At 44.0% G+C, this 24322-nt stretch overlaps 1 protein-coding gene and 1 non-coding gene across 2 annotated transcripts in view; both read left to right on the forward strand.

Moving 5' to 3' along the window:
- Positions 1 to 20509, forward strand: part of Dora (zinc finger SWIM domain-containing dorado) — a gene marked incomplete at its 5' end in the record, with an annotated part of 77148 nt that extends 56639 nt beyond the window's left edge. The window contains 20 exons of the mRNA XM_076773076.1: positions 3432 to 3683; positions 5236 to 5411; positions 5593 to 5903; positions 7671 to 8097; positions 8238 to 8489; positions 8586 to 8882; positions 9382 to 9993; positions 10345 to 10521; positions 10606 to 10792; positions 10929 to 11058; positions 11129 to 11285; positions 11345 to 11535; positions 11733 to 12225; positions 12298 to 12426; positions 12507 to 12720; positions 12800 to 13104; positions 13180 to 13284; positions 13526 to 13893; positions 14009 to 14158; positions 14610 to 20509. Coding sequence (XP_076629191.1) covers positions 3432 to 3683; positions 5236 to 5411; positions 5593 to 5903; positions 7671 to 8097; positions 8238 to 8489; positions 8586 to 8882; positions 9382 to 9993; positions 10345 to 10521; positions 10606 to 10792; positions 10929 to 11058; positions 11129 to 11285; positions 11345 to 11535; positions 11733 to 12225; positions 12298 to 12426; positions 12507 to 12720; positions 12800 to 13104; positions 13180 to 13284; positions 13526 to 13893; positions 14009 to 14158; positions 14610 to 14676 — 5000 coding nt within the window. The remainder of the gene's footprint in view (positions 1 to 3431; positions 3684 to 5235; positions 5412 to 5592; positions 5904 to 7670; positions 8098 to 8237; positions 8490 to 8585; positions 8883 to 9381; positions 9994 to 10344; positions 10522 to 10605; positions 10793 to 10928; positions 11059 to 11128; positions 11286 to 11344; positions 11536 to 11732; positions 12226 to 12297; positions 12427 to 12506; positions 12721 to 12799; positions 13105 to 13179; positions 13285 to 13525; positions 13894 to 14008; positions 14159 to 14609) is intronic.
- A 443-nt stretch (positions 20510 to 20952) lies between these two features.
- Trnas-aga (transfer RNA serine (anticodon AGA)) lies at positions 20953 to 21034 on the forward strand. Its single transcript has one exon. It is a non-coding gene; the product is annotated as a tRNA-Ser (tRNA).
- Positions 21035 to 24322: the final 3288 nt, after the last annotated feature.

Raw genomic sequence — 24322 nt, forward strand, 5'->3', positions numbered from 1 at the left:
CTTATTTTCCCGGGAACACGCGGCGTACGCATGGCCTCCTTTGAAACTCAAACTTACACCTACGGCGACAGGGAAAATCAATAAGGAAGTTAGGAGCGTTCCGCGGCGACTGTCGCGCGTGCTTGCGAATTGGAACGCGCGGAAAACACGCTTTTCCTGAACGCCGTTGCAAAAAATTTATCGTCCACGTTCCCAGGGATCATAGGAAACTTCGAACACCCTTTCAAACCTAACGTCGTCCGTGTTATTTCGAGCGTTTTCGGGCTTAATTGAGCGATAAATTACGGCTGGCCTCTGACCCGTGCCAAAATTCGCCGTACATGGACCCGTTCCCGCCTCGTTTTCCAACCTTTCTTCCCTGCTTTTGCTCGATCGATCCTCGTTTCTTCGCGAAGGACAGCCGAATCGATTCGAGACAGTCGCGGAATCGCGTGAATTGCAAATCGATTCGCGTCATCACTGTGAGAAATACATTCTGCATCGCATTTGTGTCTTATTCTTCACTTCGCGATACTATTTTTCATAATAGTACTACGCGTCGTATGAACTAACATCCTTCGTAATAGTAATTATTCAAACTATGTTATTGCATAATTAAATTAGAAATTTATTTTAAGAATCATTTGTTTGTCCGTGTATCTTCGACAATTTTTCATTTTTTTAACCTCTTCGAGGACGTAGAATAATTTGATATGTATCGAGCATGCTTGACGTTCTCAAAGCTTTGAACCGTAATACGATGGACAAAAATTCGATTCCTGAATCTGAAATAACTGCATTCTCGATTCGTTGACAGGCGCGTTTGGCTGGCCTCCACAGTTACGTAACACCGTTTGAAATTGTTAACGAGACGCTTTCATTATCGCGCTCATTAAGGCCCCCGTCGCGGTGATTATTGTCCAAGCGAAAGAAACGCTTCAGGACGCCTCCGGGCTCACAAATCGATTCTAATTGAATGCAATTTAACGATGAAATTAACGCTGTCGCGGACTTGCGAAAACGCCGACGCTCGATGAACGAGACCTTTGAATTCCGTTTCTGTTTGACCGTTTTAAACGATTGCTTCGAAATTGGACGACGTTAAAAACGAAACTAATTTCTGCTTAACGCACTGTTGATCGATCTTCCGTTTCATCCTTTATTTTAATTCCATCGACACACGTTGAAAAGACACGCGCGCTTTCTGAATTTTGAGTTTTGTCGAGGTTGTCGATCGTCCGTCGTTGGTCGTTTGTTGACGATCGCAGAGTGATCGTTGGAAGAAGCTCGTTACGGCGACGTTAATCGCGTCTGTAACGAGATTTCGCAAAGAACGGGTGCCACGCGGGTATTAATAAAGTTATCGACGTCGGGTGGTAACGGCGTTTATTATCGGAACGGTTCGCTCTGGCTTCCTTCGTTCATTCACGACGCTGGAATAAGCAAACAGAGTTTCCTCCGGTTCCTCGAGAACTTCCCTTTAAGCTTTAACCCTTCGTGATTTATTTGCAAGCAGACGCGTTTATTCGGACCGTTTAATTAATCCAAATAAAACTAACATCCTTACTATACGACCGCATTCTTGTTTAAAGCTCCGACCGTACTGAATTCTTTTCTGGCTATCTTATAACTAGGACTACAATTTAGACTAATGGCTCTATCATCATGACGCACTTAATGCTACTTATAAGATAGTTTTAAGAATAGTTACTCATAATAGAGACAAGATTTAATAGCATGTATAGAAAAATAGCACCAAAAAAACTATACAAAGCATCCTGGAATCGCGTCAGCCGTATTGTATCAGTTTAGTCTGTCCAACACTGTACACGTTCTACTTACTCGTGGTACCACACATCGATATTGATCTTCCTCTCTACAGTAATTGCTTATGCTCTACAAACGGAATATTTTGCAGGATATTTCAAGAAAAATATAATTTGATAGAAACCTGCTTTCTACGGTACAACGAACACGAGTCCAATTCGTAATGGTTCCCATAAATCGTGTTCCATCCACCGTGAACACGATCGATTCGACTTCTTTGGGTCCTGGTTTTTATTAAATATATTATGCAACGATGTTACGATTGAATCTTGGATCGCAAACCGCAACAGGGTCGCGATACAATGTAACTCTGAAACGAAGCAGAAATTGCGGCCGGTATTCGAACGAAATTTCTTACGAACTAGGCGAGGCAATTTTCAGTCGATTTGTTCGTCGAGTTTCATTCGGTTTTCCCTAACGACCGACTCTTGCGGACGACCGAGTTTCCGGTCTGCGGTCGAGAATTTGCAACACGAAGACTGTCCCTCTCCCGGTGGAGCTATGGCGGAGACAACAAGAAAGAATCGAAGGGAATGGCGGGAGATGTTCTAGGAACCGAGAATACCCGCTTCGTCGTACTTCACCCCCACCATCGACGTCGCTTATAGCGAAGTGTTTGAATCATTTTACGATTTCGTGATCGTCACACTACGTTCTCTGATATATCGTCGAGACGCGTTGACGCTACATCTATCAAAGCAATCAAAGTGACCCATTCATAATTTTTAATAGAACTTGTAAAAAATTTACCGTAACTTTCCGTAAGAAAATGAATAAACACTTGTTTCGATCCCATGTACGTTCGATTCCATCGCTACTTTCGAGCGATCGACCAAGGCAGCGAGGGAGGAAAAAACTTCCCTCGTCCGGAGGTCTTCCAAGTAGATTCTTTCGTTGACTTCACCGTGGTCGCGATTTCTTTCCTCCTCCCTCTTCAACCCCCCTCGGCACGTTGCAAGGGAAAGTGCGGTCAAGCCGTGACTCGGAAGCCAGGCTTCGCAGTAACGCGAAACAGATGGGCGGAAAAGAGAGAAAAGGAGAGACAGAGACTCCGATTATTTTTGCATCGATGGTTTTATAGCTTGCAAATACGCTTTACGTTTTTTCGACATCGCCGACTGGGGGGAAAAAACCAACAAACTTATTTGCCAAGTATTAAACCAGTGGTTCTTAATCTCTCGCACTCGGGGGCACGATTTAACGCTAGAACAAAGCAGTCGAAATGATTCGTGATATCTAATAGAACTTGTGAAAAATTTACTCGATTGAACTTTTGAAAATTTACTGTAATTTTCCATAAGAAAATGAATAAATACTTATTTCCATTGCATTGTATGGTTTTAATTTCTTTTTAAAAACAAACAAATCAATCTAGCAGAATTGTTACCCCTTAATTAATCGCTGCAACAAGAATTCAATAACTGTCTAATATATGTGTTGAGGTTTTTTCTTGATATTCCCATAAATTGAGTAGCCTACACCTCCTGTCAGATTGTAAATAACAATCAAACGAGACCAAATTGGGGGGGTCGGTAATTTTTGGTTGAAAACCTGATAGCGATCGGATGGAACGTGGAAATTGCCAAAATCGTCAATTACATTGTAGCAATTGATTTGTTTTCCAGATGGACAAACAGTACCGACGTTGTGCGAGCTCGCGGCGCGTTGCGTGGCGTCCCACATACCCTTCGAGCTGGTGGAGCACGTTTATCCGCCCGTGCCCGAGCAACTACAGCTCAGGATAGCGTTCTGGAGTTTCCCGGACAACGAGGAGGACATCAGGCTTTACTCGTGCCTGGCCAATGGCAACGCGGACGAGTTTCAGCGCGGCGAGCACTTGTTTCGTTCGAGAAGCGTGAAAGATCCTCTGCAGATCGGTGAGCGAATTCAGAGTCAACCATCTGGAAGTCTTGGACGAAAATTCACTCGAGCTTGTTTATCGAGGAGTTTGAAAATTTCTTCTGCTGGACGAGATGCCAAATATTTTGATGTCGTCGAAATAACTTTGAAAGAATCGTTGTCTTCTATCAATTAAACTAGTAGTTCGACGGGTCAAAGCAACGATCGCGTGTCAATCACGGAAAATAACCATTTTAAAAATAAAAAATAACATACAACGAAAGATAAATATCGGAGGAAACTCGTCATAGGGTGAAACAAAACGATTCAATTTTTAATCGAATCGCTTTTCTTTTTTTTTGCGCCAGCCTCCGTTAGAGTTCTGCAACGCTGTCGCGAAAGACTGGAGAAAAAGGTGGAAATCGGAATTTATAGGGCGCTCAATTTCATCGCTAATTGATCCCGGTGTTCCCGGGCCGTGAATCGTTGGAGTCGTTTCCTCCCATCGATCCGGCATTAAATTCATTTCAGCGTCGGTTTACAGAGAGAGGATTTTGCGACACTATTCGAGACAGGGAAACGTCAGGGTCAGGTTTCCAATTATGTCTATCCCGCGCTTCCCGTCCAAGGGGAGCCTTCGCGGCTCGAGAATCTTTGCACGATGCTCCATTCTTCGAATAAAGAAGCTGGTCAGCTTTCAGACCTCTGAATCGCGATACCTCGCCTAATAATCGACCACGCGGTAATAAAAAACGTGGGAAAAAATTTTGTCACGTACTCTTCGCGATGGATTTTAAATTTAAGTATATAAAGTGTATTTTTATGAATCGAGTGCAATTATATCCTTCCACTTGGCCGTTGTTTTCGTCGCGTGATTCATCGGCCAGAAAAGCGGTAGGAGGAAGATCGAATTAGACGCTCGAAAAGGCAGATTTCATGAAAATACTCGAAGGCAATTAGAAGCGTCTGTTCGATTCGCGAACGGTGAACAGGATAATTCGTGAAAGACGCCACTCCGACAGAGGTACGAGACGTTGGATTTTAATCCTTAATTTTATTGTTTGACCAAGATGTTCCTGGACGGTTAATTTCCTCGAGCTAATTTACGCTGCACTCTACATAGAAAGCCGTCTTTCCCTTTGTATTCCGTTTGTTAGCGATCCACGGCCCCGGGGCGTTGTTTCTTAATGCGCGCGAAATGACGTCTTTATTCCCTTTCGTCTGGAAACGGTGCTTACGCTTCTTGTCGTGGCAATGACCGACGATTCCCCTGCGAGCCGTGCAATTCCGTTGTTCGGGGTCGTGCGAATAATTTTCAACGAACGTTTAATTCGCATTTATTATACGGTATAATGTTCTTTCGAGCATCGTGTTATTAAACGTTGCAACCAATTTATTTTCGCCCGTCTCAACAATGATATATTTCCTCGTTATTGTCTTGTACAGGGGAACCTTTGTATTAAAAATATTACTCGTCCAAACGATCGAAACTGAAATGTCTCATCTTTTTATCAACTCCATTAACTTGACAATTTTTATTCGTGCTTGGATGACAATTAATGCTGTTTTTTTTATTGTTTTACTGGTCAGGATTTCATCTAAGCGCAAGCGTAAACGCGCCGGTAGTGATGCACACCGGGAAAACGCTGTTCAACGTCGCCGTAACGTTCGATCGACGGAAGATCACGTCATGCAACTGCACTTGCACCTCGAAGGCCTATTGGTGCGCCCACGTGGTCGCCGTTTGCCTCCACAGGATACACATGGTAAGAAACCGCGCCTCGAACCTCCAAAATCAATTTCTAATCGCGTTAGAGACTCTACCAGATATTAAATCGGATTGCAAGATCGAATTTGCAAGGATCTAGACGAGACTAGGCGATTTAATTATCGTTGCCGCGGTTAAAGAGGGCGGGAAACTCTGACGCGACGTTGTTTTGTATTCAGCCGACGCAGGTGTGCCTGAGAGCTCCGGTTAGCGAATCCCTGTCACGTTTGCACCGGGAACAACTGCAGAAGTTCGCGCAGTATCTCATCAGCGAGCTGCCGCAGCAGATTCTGCCCACAGCCCAGCGTCTTCTGGACGAGTTGTTGTCGGTCCAACCGAGCACCATCAACAGTTACTGCGGCGCCCCCGATCCTACGGCCGGTGCCTCCGCCCACGATCAAACCTCCTGGTATCTCGACGAGAAGACACTGCACGACAATATCAAGAAGATTCTTATCAAGTTCTGCGTTCCAGCTCCGATAGTCTTCAGGTAAATTGCCTTCGAGATCGAGAAACTTCTCTTCAATCCGCTGTAAGAAACTCGAGGCTACTTATAAACATTGGGTTGGTCAAAAACTGGGATTGGAATTTTTAGTAAGAAACTGTGATCGATTGTTTTCAATATGGGAAACTTTGTTAACGCGTTAAACCTTGTCAGACCAAACCCTTCGAATTGTCTAGAAGAACGAAACTTTTCTTTAACGTTTAATCTTGAGAATTAATAATTTTTTAGTACCAATATCATGACAGTCCAAAGTATCGATACGTATTAAATTAGGCATCAAATTCTAGTTAGCTTCCGATATAAAATCTTTAGTTTCCACTATATTAGAACAGTCTATGAACACGTATTAAAAATTACACCCACGCAGTTCTGAAATTAATAGTGTTTTTTTTATAATTGAACCACTGTTAGAAGCGGCAAGGCTTCCTCTTTAAAATGGTTCCTGGTTTTTAACGATCCGACTTTCCGTTTTGGAGATATCGTAATTTAAACGAAGGGGATAACAAAACTTTACAAAAGTAATAAAACTTTAGGTGCGTGCAATTTCGAAACTATTAGTGTTTTATCAATAATTGAGCCACTACTAGAAGCGGCAAGGCTTCCCCTTTAAAATGGTTTTTGGTTTTTGTCGATCCGACTTTCCGTTCCGGAGATATCGCAATTTTAATGAAGCGGTAATCTTTTTAAAATTCTCTTATGGCGTTTCCCTTGTTAAAGCATACTACTAACGCGTATTGAATTTACTAAAACTTTAATTACTCGCAGTTTCGAAATTATTAGTATTTTCTCCATTGTTGAGCCATCGTCAGCAGCGGTAAAGCTTCCTCTTTGAAATGGTTTTTGGTTTTTGTCGATCCGACTTTCCGTTTTCGAGATATCGCAATTTATGTAAATGGTAATTTTTCTTAATTCGACTATCGCTGTCTTCGTCTGACGCGTCGGACCTCTCGCTCGTTCGTACGTCGTGTTGACCTACCCCACGGACGTGACTGTCGTGACCTAGTTCCGCGTAGTGTTTCCAAGAATTTACTACGCGCTACTATTTACGCGCGCGCGATCATTTATCTCGCGTCAATGAAACGTAAACAAACGCTTCGAACCCTTCTATCTCCGTAACTAGCCACCGCATCGACGCGAAACTAAAAACGCTATATCTCCGGAACTAATAAAGCTATCGACTCTCACAAACGCTCATTTTAAAGGGCATTTCATCCTCTACCCTATGAACGTAACAATTATTATAATTTCAGCTATCTTCCATGTTTATTTTGACATTTATTTTGACGCTTGACTTGAAACAAAAATTGCCATATCTCGGGAACTAATTACGCTATCGACTTAAACGAACAGTCATTTTAAAGGGATTTTCATCCTCTATCCGATGACTACACCAACTACTATATTTTATGCTGTCTTCTATGTTTATTTCGCAATTTACTTTGACATTACATACTAAAAGAAGTTTCAGCAATTACCGTTGATTACACGACTTGTCTGCGATAAAATTGGATTATAAATTATTTATTTAATTGAAAGTGAAGTTAAGTTTGCATATAGGAGGGTTCGCGTAATTACTAGCCAGCATCGTTTCGTGAATAATTGTTTTCTCTGGGACTAACCTATCGTTTTGGTTATTTGACCGGTCATATAATTATGCGTCTATTCGACCGATCGTACAAACGACCTCATCGATCGCGTACGTCCTCCAGAATTATTTCGCGTCGGTTGACGAATCGGATCTGATAATTGCAGCGATGTTAATTGCCTGAGCACCACTGCGCCTCCTGCGGCTGCCGAATGGTCGTCGTTGCTGCGACCGTTGCGCGGTCGGGAGCCGGAAGGGATGTGGAATCTGTTGTCGATCGTGCGTGAGATGTTCAAAAGGAACGATCGTAACGCTATACCGTTGCTGGAGATCATCACGGAAGAGTGCATGGCCTGCGAGCAGATCCTCGTTTGGTGGTTCAACACCAAGGTAGCGTTACTGAACGCGACCGGTTACGGCGGCAAACACAACATGAACAGCAACGTGCACGCCTCGCAGCACGCCTGCTCGTCCCTCTGCGACGAAATCGTCGTCCTTTGGCGACTGGCCGCTTTGAATCCTGGCCTCTCGCCGTCCGAGCGTGAGATACTTCACAATCAGTTTACCACTTGGCACATGAAGATCATCGATAAGGTAAGCCGTGTCGCGGTCAGGACAGGATCGATCGAGCTTTTCACGCTTCGTCGACGAGCTCATTTCCACCGTGGAATATATTAGAACGCGTCGAACGGACAGCTAACGATTTCCCCTCGACGAAATTTCCGGTTTCATAGGTAACGAAAAGTCGGGGCAGCTCGGTGACCCGCAACTCCCATAACAGGCACAACGGCACCGATCACAAGTACTCGTTGAAAAACGATCTGACCGTTTTCACCGGCTTCAAATCGGCGCTCGAGGCGTGCTATCTCGATTGGGAGGAGTACACCTTGCCAGGTATCACGTACACAGCAGGAAGCAATCCTATGTATCATTGTCCGTTTACCTGTTTCCGGCACGTCGGGGATACCAGGACAGAGGTGAATCAGGTCAGTGTTTCGATTCGTGGTGAAACTTTTCTCGTTTCGGCGAAAAAGCTTTCGTTGAGGGATCGGGGTAGACAAAAATGAATTCTGTCGATGCAGGTGAATTCGAGCGCTGCCGTGCTGAATTGTCAGCCGCCGGTTTCTCACCACCACGGTAGGCGGCCGTTGAGTTTGGGCCTGGTGGAGTTCAGTTACATGGACCGGAAACGATTGAATCCGCGAGAGTTCCCAGGCTTGTGTTCGCGAAGCGGCGGCGGGGACGGGAATCGAAGCAGCGTCAGCTCCGAAGGTTTCTGCGAGAACGAGACCGACATGCCCGATATACCCGAGCCTCAAGTGGTCCTCGTTAGACGAAGTTGTGCTCAACTAAATAATTGCGGGGACACCGATTCACAGGTACGTAAAATGGCCAGAGGATATCGCGCGTCCGCGAGTTGTTGCCCACCGAGAGTACTTTGCTCGTTCTACCTATTCCCAGTTTCGTCGTTTAGGCTAATAGCGGCTCGTTAGAGGACGCATCCATTACGCGATCCCCATAGATACGTAAATATTGAGTTCGGAAGGTAATTTCGTTTTTTCTTCTTCGTGAAAAGGAACGATTTTTTTTAGAATACATATTGATATTTTATTGAATTATATACTGGTCGTTTTGGTGCAACACCAAATTGAAGATCACATTGCAAGAACTCAGACTCGCTAGTTGCAATAAACGATAATCGCATCCATCGTCGATAATAATAGCGTCCTCGTTTCTTTCGCTAGCCAACTTTTCACGGCGATAAAACTCTGCGTATATGATACTCTGTGAATTCACCTGGTGAATCTTTGAAAGAATCTCAGGTAACGGTTTGGTACCGATAGATTGCTAATCGCTGCTATAAATCGCGCGTTCCAGGAGGGTGGCGGCAGCGAGTCGTCCTCGAACAGCAACGTTAGCCTGAAGAACGCTCAAAATTCGGACAAGTACCGCTCAAACACCTCGTCCGAGACACATAGTGATAGTAGTGATAGTAGTAATAACAAAGCTGCCTGCGACGGGAAGTGCAGCAGGACGAATCTCGACTACCGTGAGAAATCGCGTACAGTGTTGGCCAAGGGTACGGGTTTGAAGGGCGAGCAGGAGTCCGATCTGGAGAAGGACGCCTCCAGGAAGCCGTCCAAGGACGAGAGTTCGTCGTCCAGCAGCGACAGCCCGTCCAGCGATGAGTATCACGTTTACTATTACGACCCGAAGGCCGTGGCGACGAGCAACGGCGCCTCCGGCAAAGACTTCAAGAACCACACGCAGGCGGCCAGTACGCCAAACGCTAGCACTATACTAGGTAATTTGACGAAGACGGAGGATCCGTGGGACATACTGTTCGCCAGGGCGGAGGGACTCTACGCTCACGGACACACCAGGGAGGCTTGCATCCTGGGCGTGCAACTTGGCGAGGAACTGCTGGCGAACCCACCGAATCTCATGATCAACGAATGTCGTATGCCCGTGAAGGGCAAGAAGAAGAAGGTAAAGCTAGCCGCGTTTCCCTACGTTAGAAAAAAAGGGGATTTTCTACTGTAAAACGTGTTTTCTTTTATATTCTATTTGGTATTTTTTAAAATTTTTAATGGGTGATTCGAGAGGCCAAGACGAAAATCAAAAATACCAATTCGTTGATCGAGGCTTCGTTAAACAGAAGGATCAGAGCAATACGTATTACCTTCGTTAATTTTACGAGTTCGGTGATGTGCTTTTGCACATATATTTCTAAGACTGTATCCCTTGACCCGGAAAAAAGAAATTGAATTTTTTGGCGGTTCACGGTAGAAGACCCCCTTAAATTATGTGCATAAAACGAATACATTAACGTGGTTCTAGCAACAGGTTAACCCGGCGTCTCATCAGCTAACGTGCCTTGCGTCGGCTACATTGGCCAAGTGTTGCTTTCTTTGCACGGTCCTAGCGGAGAACCCAGAGTATTACAATCTGGCATTCAGAGTTGGTTTGTTTGGCCTGGAAATGGCCAGACCACCGGCCAACACCAAACCATTGGAGGTAAACGAGTCATTAAGTAACTCATTTAGAAGTCATTCAAGAGTTACGGGTGTACCAGATCGTTGAGTTCTCGAATTTTCTTAGGTAAAATTGGCTCATCAGGAAAGCGAGTTGGTAGGTCTTCTGAAAAGAATCCCGCTAGGTCCAGCCGAATTAGCGATGGTTCGACAGAGGGCCGAACAGCTAAGAGACGGGGTCCTCCGGTCCAGGGGTCACGCGCTGCTTCCCATTATGTTGGCCAGTTTTATATTCGACGCCCGCAACGTGCCAAGTACGCATTCGTTTCCAGTAATGTTCTTTCTTCTTGTCTTTGCGTTCCGTGCGCAAAGGATCGTTCATTCAGACAAGAGAGAGCGAAAGTCGAGATAGTTGAGACGGAGATTAAAACATTGTGGAATGATTCGCAGGCCTAAAACACCTGCCCACAGACGTTGACGAGAACCTCGGGTTCGACGCGGCTGTCGCTGCTCTGGGACTGAAAGCGAACGTCAGCGAAGCCGATCATCCGCTTCTCTGCGAAGGCACGCGACGCCAAAGGTACCGGCAGTCGACGTCGTTGTCTTTATTTATCGATCGTGCAATCCATTAACGATCCTAATCGTTTCAGGGGAGATTTGGCGATCACCTTGCTCGTCTACTACAAGGACGAACCAACGAAAGTGGCGAGTATCATGGACAAATTGTTGGATCGTGACGTCCATCAGTTGATCAAGTCACCGATTCTGCCTAGCTATTACACCTCGAATCCTCCAACCAAGAGCGAGGTAAGAAACTTCCTAAAAGAAATTTTAGATCCATCCGTTGATCGATGTCTCTGTCTCAGATTGTAAGATACGACGACGAGTGCTTCTCTCCCCTCGCTGGAACGGACATTGGAAACGGCGATAGCGTTGTCGGCACCAGCAGCAGACCGCACAGTAGCACCAGCGCGGAACTGGAAACTAGTATGAGCGCACTCACGGTGCAACCGCAAATCGTTCAACAACCCGTGTCTACCAGAACTAAAGAAACAAGGTCCGTGTGTGGCTTTTGTAGCGATAAACACACCTCTTGTGTGGTTCCATCGCGTCCCGTACTCGCCGCCAGAGGGACCGTTCCTCTCGCAAGCACTCGACCCAACCTTCCCGTCTGCATGCGTCGAGTACAGGAAGCGACGGACCACAAAACCTCTTCATTAAAAATAGTATCGACTCGTCTCTTCCGTTTTACAGATACAAAAGTAAGAGAATGTATCCGTCTATTCCTAATCAACCATCCGAAGCGGGGGCGCACTTTATGTGCGAGTTAGCGAAGACGGTTCTGGCGAAAGCTGGCGGCAACAGTTCCACGTCGTTGTTCACGCAGGCGTCCACGAGCCAGAATCCCCACGGGCCTCACAGAGCTCTCCACATGTGCGCGTTTCAGCTCGGTTTGTACGCGTTGGGACTTCACAATTGCGTGACGCCCAACTGGCTCAGCCGTACGTACTCGAGCCACGTCTCTTGGATAACCGGCCAGGCGATGGAGATCGGGGCACCCGCGATCTGGTTCCTCATCGACACTTGGGAGGGACACCTCACGCCGCCGGAAGCCGTTAGCATAGCGGACAAGTCCTCCAGAGGATGCGATTCCAATATGGTCAGAGCGGCCGCGGAACTCGCGTTGTCTTGTTTGCCCCACGCCCACGCCCTGAATCCGAACGAGGTGCAGAGAGCTATTCTCCAGGTAACGACATTTTAAATTCGACCGATAATACTTGTACTCGAGTGTTTTATGCGCGAAAATTTCGCTGTACAGTGCAAAGAGCAGAGCGAGATGATGCTGGAAAAGGCTTGCATCACAGTGGAGAACGCCGCGAAAGGCGGCGGTGTTTATCCAGAAGTGCTTTTCCAGGTGGCCAAGTATTGGTACGAATTGTATCTCAGGGTGAGTTGATCAGGGCAAAAACTGCGCGTCCCAAGACTTCTCTTAGGTTTCTTAGGATACTGATCGTGATCTTGATGCAGCACACCCCCGACGGAGAACAGCAAGACGACATGTCGCACGATCCTCTGCAGTTGGATCTGAACGGTGTGCTTCTGTTGGAGCCTGGACCTCCCGTGGACATGGCAAACGGTCAAATGATGCCTGGACCGACGCAAACCGTCGTTGTCACCAACACTCAGCCGCCTCCTCAACCGTATCCCACTCATCCGACTATAACTACGTTGGCGCCTTTAGGTAACCTTGTTTCTTGCTCTCGATCGCTTTGAAAACCGTGTTCGTTATCATCCCGAGTACCAACGAACGTAATTTATAGTTACAGGAGTTGGTATGCCGTATGCAGTGGCGCCTTACAGTTTTGTACATCCCCATCACACCATCCCGACGTTCAGTGGACAGATGCCGTCGCACAGGGTAACGCTACCACCAGCATCACCGCACATGCAAATGTATCATGCGGCATTCCCGCCTCATCCGGGCCATCCGCAACATCTTCAACATCCACACCATCCGGCACAGCCCACGCAACCACCATCGCTGCCGCAATATTACACACCGCAACCCCCACCACCACCGGGGGCTCATCATTTATTCACCATGCAACAGCCTATGCCAGTTAATGTAGGTATTTTCGTTTGATCGTTTTGCTCTGGCCCGTCGAGGATCAGCGTTCGAACGCGATCTCGTTGTTTTCAGGTACAAGCAGGAGTAACGGGGCCCATTCCCGGGCAGAATAACATGCCCGGATCCGCGTTGGTTCAGGCGCAGCCTATGATATCGGCTGTCAGAGCTCAGTCCCAGGTAATTAGGCGACTTGAATGCTGTAAAATAAGTTGCGATACCTTTCGAAAGCAACGTGTGCGGTATAGGTAGATGAGTTAGGTACGAAGGACCGTGTAAACCCTTAAAATTCTAATGCTTCCTATCGAACTCGATTAACAACTAATTCGCAAGCCACGGACACGCCTAATAGTTCGTTCGACCTGTGCACAACGATCGATTCGCTTTCTTAAGTAAAGATGACGTTTCGTTTTGAACACAGGTTCACAGACAGACTCAGCCCTTGAGTCAACAACAACTCCGAGCGCTCCTCGCCGCGTATCGCGTTGGCATGCTAGCCATGGAAACGCTAGCCCGTCGTGTCCACGACGACAGACCACAGGCGAAGTTCGCGCGCAATCCACCCTACGGGGAGGACGTCAAATGGCTACTGAGGGTCTCGAAACGCCTCGGTACGCAGTACCTTCATCAGCTTTGCATCTGCTCGGTGGACAGCATCGTCAGTCCCTTCGTCCTTCACGACGTCGTGTTGGAGGCGGCTCGTTACTTGGCGAGAAACAATCCAGCCCTTGTACTTCAACATTTGAGATCCGCTCTTTTGGCACCCCTCGTCCACAAGTGCCAGCAAATGTTAGTTTTCGTAAAATATCTTCTTATACTCTGTACGAGGCACTTGCTATAGGTGGTCTTGCCTTGGAACATCGTTCGGGACGAGTACGAAACACTCGTGTTTGCTTAATTACAGGTACATTCAATGCATGCATCAGAAATTGTACCATTTGGCGACCGGGGACTACGAAGACTTCGCGAGCGTCGTGTGCGCTGCAAGGGCGGCGTTCCACATCACTCCGGAGGGACACGTACAGTTCAAGGAGTGGCTCCAATCTATTAAAAGGTACTGTGGTACTAACCTAACTGGGTCACTTTGCGTTCGATCGATCGCTTTTGCGCTCGATATCAGGGACTTTGGCGGTATTCAAATACGATGCAACCTACATAAAATTAGCTAGGAGGTGGAGGTACGGGGTTACCTTCTTTCTTCGATCGAAGAAGTAACGTTTAAACGATTATTTAGAATAGCGATTGGTTATTATTCGTTTTTGTTTGATTAATTTTTATTTATTCGACCACGTTGTTTGTTGGGCCTTTCCGTCCGACTCCCCAGTGCTGCCAACGCCAGCTACCAAAGTCCCATCACACTCGTGCAACAGTTTTGATAAATTTCGGATGTCGAGCGTAGGATGCGATTAGTTTAGCGCGTAGCGATTCTGCAGATGTTGACGAGGAATTAATAAACGAATATACCGTGCGGAACAAACGGTAAGGCTGGAACATTGTTTCCACAGATCTCAGTCGTGCAACAAGGATCTTTGGGCACAAATCAACGCGGCGTTACAGCAAAATGGCAAATGACATATGGCAGAGCCAGGCGTGACGTGGCTCAACTCTCTTCCTCATCCACCGCCCCCTCCTCCGCCACCTCCACCGCCTCCTCCACCGACGACGACAACAACCCTTGGGCTTCAGCATCAGCATCCCCGTCATTCTCATCCACGGAGCGTCGTGTGCGTTCATGGTCTGGCTACCCTAAACAACTGTGAACAGGATCTCCACGGCATGTACCGTCGACGTACAAACTTCACTGTTCACCGACCGTTTCCGAGAAGACCGAGAAGCGATAGAACCGGATATACATACACACATATGGAGGCGCATCGTGGCGTACGTCGATCGCTAAAGGCACCATTTTTTTCGGATCAAAAAGAAAATAAACAAAAAAAAAATAGAAAGAAACGAAAATGAAAACGGGTTAAAAATGAAAGTGATATATATATTATATATAATATATATATTCTATATTAAAGGATCGATAAATCAAAGATAAATCAAAATTCAGATCTCTCCGGACCTGCGCGATCACTTGTCACACACACGGACGTAGGAGGGGATCGTTGATTCACAACACACGGAAATCGTTTCTTTTAGTTAGATTTCGAGCACGTCTATTAGCCGCGATTAGATAGAAAATTTTATTTTTCATTCGTATATAGATAGGATGAATTCTTGCGTCTTATTTTATTTTTGTAAACAAGTAAACAAATTTTTGAACGTCGATAACCTCTATTTATATATCGACGGTAGAGGTCTGATCCGTACGATACGCGACGATTACTTAATATTCATCGTCGTACGAAATTTTTTTGGTGAAAGTAAATCATTTTACTTTTTCCCGAAACGGCAATTTGACACGTTCAACCCGACCTATTCTTTCCCATTTGATTTACTTTGCTATCGATTATTACTTTTTATTGCTCTATTTTTTTTTCTTGTTTTTTTTTTTTTTTTTAATTATAGGCGTATACTATACACGTTCGCAACAATATTCTTGTTTTGTCCTTATCGACAATCCATAAATGAAATGATCTCTGTAATTTTTAAATTAAAATAATGTGAAATATGAATAAAGCAAAATTATAGCTGACGTTACACCCTCGAACTTCAGCCACCTGCCCACATAGCGACGTCGCATACAAGAACCATAATAAGTATATTCAGTTCTAATTATGTCATTTTCTTAGGTTATATTCGTTTAAACAATACTTTCGAAACACATTTAGTTATTTTTTTTTTTCTTTTTTTTTTCTTTTTTCGGTAAACGTAACTCGTATTTATCAATCCTTGAATCCACGGCTAGTTGAATCGATACTTGGACGCAATTTATCGTAACGAGATATCTTTAAATAGAAAATTAAACGTAAGATGAAACACCGAGTAATGAAACTGGTGGCTCCAAGATATTTCGATCAACTAACTCGCGCGTAATATTTATTCGTTAATTGGTATTTGAACAGTAAATTCGATACATGAGAAAAATTAAGATCCGTAAATCCTATTAAGATTTGCATTTATCGTATTATTACGAGAATGGTACAAATAATTCTTGTTTGTTTTTAGTACGCAAAGTCAAAGCAGTATCTCGTCGAAGTTTCTGTGAAACGTTTCCATAAAAGCGACAGATCCTATGTACGAAGAGGATGCTGTTCATCGTCTGAAAATTCTGTGATCTCACCGTTGTTGCACGCTGCTACACTGTTTTATCGTTGAAAATTTAACTCAAAGGCACGTACATGTAATAGCCCACGGCAAACTCACCTTTAAGCAACGCATTCTCTGTTTACAATGCTGTTGGATCATCGGGGAAGAGGGGAGATAGGTTTGTAAACTGCAAGCTCGACTGCGCTGCTTTTACGCGATCCTTTGCACACTCCATTGCAAACGCTCTCTCGTTTCGCTTTATCCTCGACGAAATTTCTAAATGAACAGCTTCCGGCCTCCGTTCGAGGATTCTTGAAACGTTCTCCGTCGTCTTAAACCCAAATTTACGGTTGCATATTTATTTTTATCGAAGCAGATTTTAGATTTTACGTTTGGATTTCATATTTATAAAAATCTGAACGGGAGGAGGGGTACACAAATTTAAACTAGATTCGAAACGCGTCGACTCGGACTTTGAATACGGAAGATAATGTTAAAATTCAGATTGAAAATTTTCATACAGAATTTAACGAAGCTAATTAGCGCAGTCGAGGTCGCGAAATATTTCTCGAACGTTCGTTTTTGTCACTGAATTCCACCCTCTTCGCGAAATAAACGTCCCCTGAACTGTATTCGAATGTTATTACGCTCCGTGTTTCGAACACTGCCATGCGACTGGATGTACCGGTGTCTATAGGTAATAAGAAAAGAAATCGACAAGAGTAAATTTGTGAAAAATCTGGAATAAAAGGATAATGGTAAATGGCACTGCCATTTAATTAATAGTACCGCGACGACGGTCACGAGAAGAGCAATATTAAGAGATTAGTGTCCTTCTGTGCTTGCGAAGTCGAGGCTCGAAATAAACTTGAAATAGTAATAACAATTTTATTAACGAAGCTTCGAATTGGTACGAATAATTGGTCCAGTGAATCTCAATGGTATGTCTCGACGCTCGTCGACGCAAGGAAAGAGGTTTCGCGCGCAAGTATCGATGTTCCATCGCTGTTTTAACTTTGGTCGACGCGATCCATTATCGCGACCCATCCGCGTTATCTACAATGTAGTCGAAAAGTATGATTTATGTAATCAGAACGAATTAGTGGATAAACACGTTCGTACGTTGTTGTTCAAGACGGTCGAACAATAGTCTGCATCGGCGATAACACGTTCGACATTGAGCTATTTCTTCTATTCTTTTCGAGCATCTGAACAAATATTTTCCGGGCACACAAGAGCTGTTTGCTCCGGCCCGATGAGATCGTTTAATTAAATCCTTGAAATTCTTCCGTCGCAACGGAAGATCGACGCGTCTCGAGCCTCGACTCTCGCCATTTCCATCGGAAACAGCCAAACGATCCGCGATATCTTCGCGTAGACTACGAATTTACCTAAGATAAGCGTCTCGATCGTAAAATTACCTGCACGGGGTCGTTCCAAATTTCTCTGATCCACGTTCGACCGGTGGCACTGGCCATATTCTTCGATGTACGTATAATTTAATTTCTAATTGGAATTTCACACGGTACCTATATTTTCTTTCTATAATGCAAATTTCCGTCGATCATGGTATCTGTGTTTGGCGACTTTTCGATTCCTAAGTACCGTTTCTAATAATTGTTCGTTTCCACTGTAAATGCAATTTTGTACCCAGAGGTTCAGTGTAATAAATGATAAAAATCTGGCTGAACGATCTCCAACTGGACGCGAGATTGCTCGAAAGCTCTCGATTCCAAAATGAAAAACTCAACGAGGGGGGTTGGGTGGTGACGTTCGAGTGTAGATTTCGTTGACAAACCGCCCCGTATGTACATATATAAATATACCAGCGAGCAGAGTTCGCGAAACAGATCCACAAGCGCCGTAGTATTTGCTCTAGGTTCACTCTTGCGTGTTGTGCATATAATCGATAGCGTTTATCTATAGGCGTAGACGTCTCGCTAGCCTATATAGCGTTTAGAGGTGACACTAGGTATATCGGCGATCCCATTTTTTCACTTAGACGGAACGCGATCAGGCGAGACGAGAACGGGGACGCCGTGAATCGTCCTCCCCGTGGGTCGATTGTTAACGATTAGGGGACAAACGGATCCTAGGACCGACCGTAGAACTGCTAGATTTCCTTTTGCTCAACGCGCGTTCTTTCGCGTAAACCTTCAACGACGCGATCCGCGACCGTTTCGCTAGGCTAAGTACGAGCGTGTGAGTAACACTCGCGTTTCTATATTCGAACAACGTGAAAACACTACTCGCGACTCACTTTCCTTCGCGTACGTGTCCAGCGAACGTTCCACAACCGAATCGTCGAAAATTGCAAATCGTAGGATTAAAAATTGAATAATCGAAAATTTTATGGGAGACTTGCAACTCACTGACGTTTAATCGCGTCGAAGCTTGAGTTTCGAATAATTAGTAACAGCTTCGGAGCGCAAAGTTTTGCACGGTCATGACGGCGAACGATAAATCACGATTAACAATCTCATTTTCAGCCGTCTTTACTACGGTCTGTGAACGATAAATATCCGTGGAAGAGCGTATGTACGTGGAACGTTTTCTGGACATCGCGCGCTTCTCTCTGTATCTGTATCTTTATCAATTTTAGAAGAAAAGAGGCACGAGTAAATAAAGAGAATATATTGGGAAGCGATAAAATATTTATATTTTTACACTTGATCGAAAAGAACTGAAGAAAATTTCGAAGAATGAAAAAAAAAAAGAAGACGAAGAAGTGTTTCCTCTCAATCTGAAATATTTGGTCCTTTGGTATTGATTAGTGACTCCCCGAGCACCCAACCTTGTACGAATACAAGTATGTTTATATATAGAGAATATAAATCGCGGGAACGTGTAAATGCATAACGAGGAAACCGTTATGGAACACTCGGTGTCTGTAAATATCACACGAAATGTCGCTCGTCTCGAGCGAATAGAAATTCTTTTGATCGCTAACGCGGTGTGCAATCGCGAGAATAATCGCTGAATAGATATCGACAAATTAGAACGCGACTGTAGACCTTCGTCTAGCATGATTGCAATCTCGAGTTGCATTTAAAAGCTTGGTAGAAACGCGAAGTCCCGGAAATATGAACGCGAGCAACAAGATCCATACACGTATTTTCGGTCTTACGGAAGGCATCATTGATTAAACGAGCAATTATAAAAGTTGTATATACATTAATGATCGCATTGCATTAATAGGTGTGAGTAATTACTCGGAAACACGCGTGCGCGAATTCGAAACGCGCGTGGATTAAGCAATCTAGACGGTGAAAAGTTTTTCACTTTTATTCGCGGCTGTAAACACGCGACCCGATCGAACGAGACGAGAAACGGAACAGTAGCTAGCGACGAAACGATAAATAAGTAAATAAATAAAAAAAAACAAAAAAAAACAAAAGAAAAAAGAACAAAAAATGAAATTCTCTTTGTTCGTTCGATGTTTCTCGTCTCGCTCGGATCATCGATAGAAACAGATGAACGATTCATAGATATTTATTTCGACGTTGCTCGCCGTCGTCCGTGAAACATTTTAACCGAACGATGGAAAGGAGAACGACGAGGCTTCAGGAACTCATTTGTAAATGTTTATTTAGCTAAGACACGGAATGGTAGAATATGCGATTTCGGTGTTCGATTCGACGAAACGATCGACGGAGCAGATTCCTTTCGCGCTTTTAAAATTGTAAATTCGACGTTGCTTCGCAATATTGTTACTCGTTTCGCGAAACTATACATATAATTGTACCCTGCCACGCGTGAAATGGCGAACGTTTCACGCGAGAACGATAATTTTCGGCAGCCTGGGATGTTGCGTTTCGAAAGTGATGTCGTCCGTTCTGTTGAATCTGTCGCGAATGAAATTTTACTCTTTCCCGTTCAATGGTTTTTCGTAACAATTATATGGCGTTGCTATTCTATTTGTAAAAGATCGATCGCAACCTTGCGTTCGACGGTTGGCAAATTGCATTCTGCATTGTAAAAGGCCCGTGTCACGTTTACTTCGACGTTCACGCGTTAACGGAACAGAAACGGAAGAGATGTAACGAGGATTGTAGTCGACGTTACGCGGTTCCGAGCGACAACATTTTTACAGTCGAATAATTATAAATAAAATTCTACGACGTGAGCCACTTGGTTCGTTGTACTTGATTAACGTAGATATCAATATATTATAATGTCTATTAAATAAATTTCAATTTCTAATTGCGTCCTTCGTTTGTTGAAATACAATTTTTCATTTCACAAGTCGTGTTTCCTGTTCATCCCTGCGAACGTAACCGTGAGACACTCAAAATTTAGGTGTCATCGTACAAATTAATCACAAATCGAAGACTATCATATAGAGTAACAGACTTTCATATCGAGGACTATCGTACACTGGAAAGTACTGGAATATCATGTCGGAGGCTTAAATGCTCGTGACTTTCCTATTAGATTCGATAATAACGAAAACTTGCGGGTCCAATAGCATCAGATCGAAGACTTGCATAAATTTAAATCTATCGCGTCGAATATTCAATCGTTCGTGATTATCGTATTGGAGATTTACGAGTCCGGGACTATCTCATCGTAGACTCGCAAGTCTAGAACTATTATATTGCAATAAATTTTATTTGTAACTGAAAATATTGTTATACAGAATGACCGAACGTAGCAGTCGTGGCCGAGTGGTTAAGGCGTCTGACTAGAAATCAGATTCCCTCTGGGAGCGTAGGTTCGAGTCCTACCGACTGCGAAAAGTGGAAATTTCATTTTTTTTTTTTTAATTTTATTAATACGAATTCGAGTGCAACGAATCTAGAACAATTCTAATTCCAAATTACATTTACAGACTCAAGCTTGAAGATGCGTTTACGTTTCTTTTATCCGTTATCTAAGAACGCTTAAAGGATAATACAAAGAGGAAAGTGTCCAAGGTGCTGTCGTAACACCAGACAACGACGTTCTATTATGAAAAAGTGACTGATAAACAGATCTAAAATCAAGATCATTTTCCTTGGTACGTATTTCAACCCTTTGTTTCCTCAGGTGAAATCAGTAATGATACTGCAATTATGGATTCGCTTTCGACGTTCGTTTAAATTATTACAGGTCATCGATATCCAGTGAGAGGCATTAATTAATTCCTTGACTCTCGAGAGTAAAGAATTTATCTTTTTATCCGGTTCTAACCAGAAAATTGTTCCCAACCCCCGACGCGAAACAGACGAAGCGGTTCGACCGGGTGAGATCCATCGGAGTTCATTTCGCTCCAAGGCTCGTATCTTTGTGAATGTTATCAGCGACTAGAACGCGGTGACCTCTTACGCGGTAGGAGGGTATAATCGCTCGTTACGCGTCGTTTAGCTGATGGAGTGTTGCAAAGCAATTTGCATAGCGGTCGAGATTCGACGTCCGGAGAACCAGGAGATACTCATCGGGCGCCAGACTGTATGATATCGGCCAGCGAATGCACGTGTTCTCGCCACGACACGTGTTCGGATCCAATCCTAACGATTAACGCCTCGAGTCCGATAATATTTCTTTTTTATACGATACATCTTGCGATCTAGTAGTTCCACAAGCTCGCGCGACGACACTGGATCCTAATATTATTTATTTATTTACAGATAATAGGAGACTTATCCACTTTTCCAACACGCAACGGTGGAAAAACAAGTTGTCTATTTAAAAAAAAGAAGCACGTAACAATGGTAAACATTGTGTTACGTATTAGTTGCATATTTAGTACGATTATTCTCAGGTTAATCACGACAAAATAGAATTGACAAAGAAGTGGACTATCTCATCGAAAGATCTTCGGTTTCGTATTCGAACGGTGTTAAGGTGCATTGTAATCGGAATGTTTGTCGATGAGCAATGGCTATACAGATGTGTTCCTGTAAACAATGGAGGGAGGCTGGTCGCAGACGTACGACCAAGAGATTACGCGTGTCGCGATAGTGGCTATCACGTGCGTATCACTATCGTTCACGTACGGCACGTGTCATCCAGCGTGTTTACCTTCGCGTTGTTCCCTCGCACGGACCCTCGGTGTTTGCTCCAAGCGTAGATCCCGTGTCAGCATAGACGTTCTACTATGAATTATAAAAACCATCCGCGATAGAATTATTCGTATCGTGAAACGGTCACAAGGTCTCCCTGAGAAAGCGTAATCACAAAATTACGACTTCCACCACCTATAAAATTTAAATTCATCGAATGTTATCGAAACGTCGAATTTAAAAGTTCCACAAGTTTGTTAAAAACCACTTGGAATTCTGAATTTAGGAGAGTGTCATCACTTTGTTCTTAAACAAGCTCGAAGAGCACGAAATTCAATCATACAGAAACGTCTGGAAGTTTATATTTTTATGTCTTTTACGACACAAAGATTTACAGAATTTATTTATCGTGCAATTGTTGAGGCAGGTCATAACCCATATTTTGAGTCAGTTGTTGACTCGTGGAAAAGTCGGATTCAGGTGCAAATTTCAACGCGCGAGTTAATCCGCGTCTCGCGTCGATAAGATCCGTGAACGAAAATAAATTTACGTCGAGGTAATGGAAAATTTCTCGATGATGCAGAACACGGTTCGTTTGAATGCAATTGTTAAACCACGCTAATGAAATTCTCACGGGATGCTCATCGTCGTGTAGGTATTTCTGCGACTCGGATATTGTATTTGCTTTGCGACCTTCTGGATCGTCTGATGCTAATCGAACGAAGTTCCTTCCAGGAATATGATTTTGCAATTCTATCGAGTGCGCGTATTCTTTCTTTGATCCAATTTTGGAAGAATGCTTCCAATATTTAGTTAAAAGAAACTCCTATCTTGTTTAGAGTACAATTAACGTACAACCAGTTTAATTATATTTATCGCGAACTATTTTAAGTGTTATTTTATCTTTCAAACTCTGATCTCTGCCCGGTGTGTCTGACCAGGGACGGGCGATATTCTACTAGCAGAAATTCCGCGTCATAGATCGTTATGTACGAGTCAGGAATTATGCAGACCTTTGTGTAAAACCTAATATCATCGATAAATTAATCTAATATAAATTCGTGCAAGAAATATCAATTTTTATCAATTCTAGCTCCTAGTATCTAAAACATCTAACGCGCTACGATGATTATCGTCAGATTGGAATCCAGCAAAATTATTTTTTTTCGTCGAGTAACGTTTACGCTGGACTAACGTGATGTCAGATACCTGATCGAACGAATACTGATCGAGCTACGCGAATAATCGGCCATGCGACGAGGAAAACATCCTAAACGCAATAGACTCGGCTGTCAGTCACGGTGCCAATGTCAGGCGATTATTATACACGAGGTCGACGTTCTTTGCATGAAACTATCAATAGACGTGCGAGTTTCAGTGTCTCTCGCGACGACAGCGTTGCATCGAGCTCGTCCTGAGCTGCGCTCATCGACGAACCAGAGATCGTGGATCGAATCGAGTAAATTCTTCGTCTAGAAATTGAAAGGTTCAAGAGGATCGTCAGCGTCGTCAGAACTCGCATTCAGGCGGTAACGAACCTAAATCTTTCCTAGAAACTGTCAGAAACAAACGTCTTTGTATCTATTTCCAAAAATGTTGTTGTTTCACATTTCGAGAAACGCGATCAAATAACGACCGCACGTGACCAGTATGAAATCAATCACGCTCGCGACGTATTAGCGAATGATAACGAGTCTGAGGAACGTTCTATCGCGCGGAAACGTAATTGTTGATCGGTTTGGTCACGGTGCATACACGTTCGCGGTGTAAGCAAACTCCTGGATCGATAGTCGTCGACGAACTACATCTAGCGCATCGAACGCTCGTACGATAAAAGGGCAACGATCGAGAATTACTTTTTCGATACCGACGACACGTTATTGTTATTAAATTTTGTCAGTCCAGGGAGAATCGAAAAGCAAAATACTAGATAGTAGTCGAATGCAAAATAGCAGCACGTGATCTGTTCGATGTTTGTCAGACGTTGAAGCTTATTCGAAATCTCGATAGGCACGTTCGATCTGTAATTTTATGCAACG

This window comes from Colletes latitarsis, chromosome 9, assembly GCF_051014445.1.
Source record: "Colletes latitarsis isolate SP2378_abdomen chromosome 9, iyColLati1, whole genome shotgun sequence".
Lineage (NCBI taxonomy): Eukaryota > Metazoa > Arthropoda > Insecta > Hymenoptera > Colletidae > Colletes > Colletes latitarsis.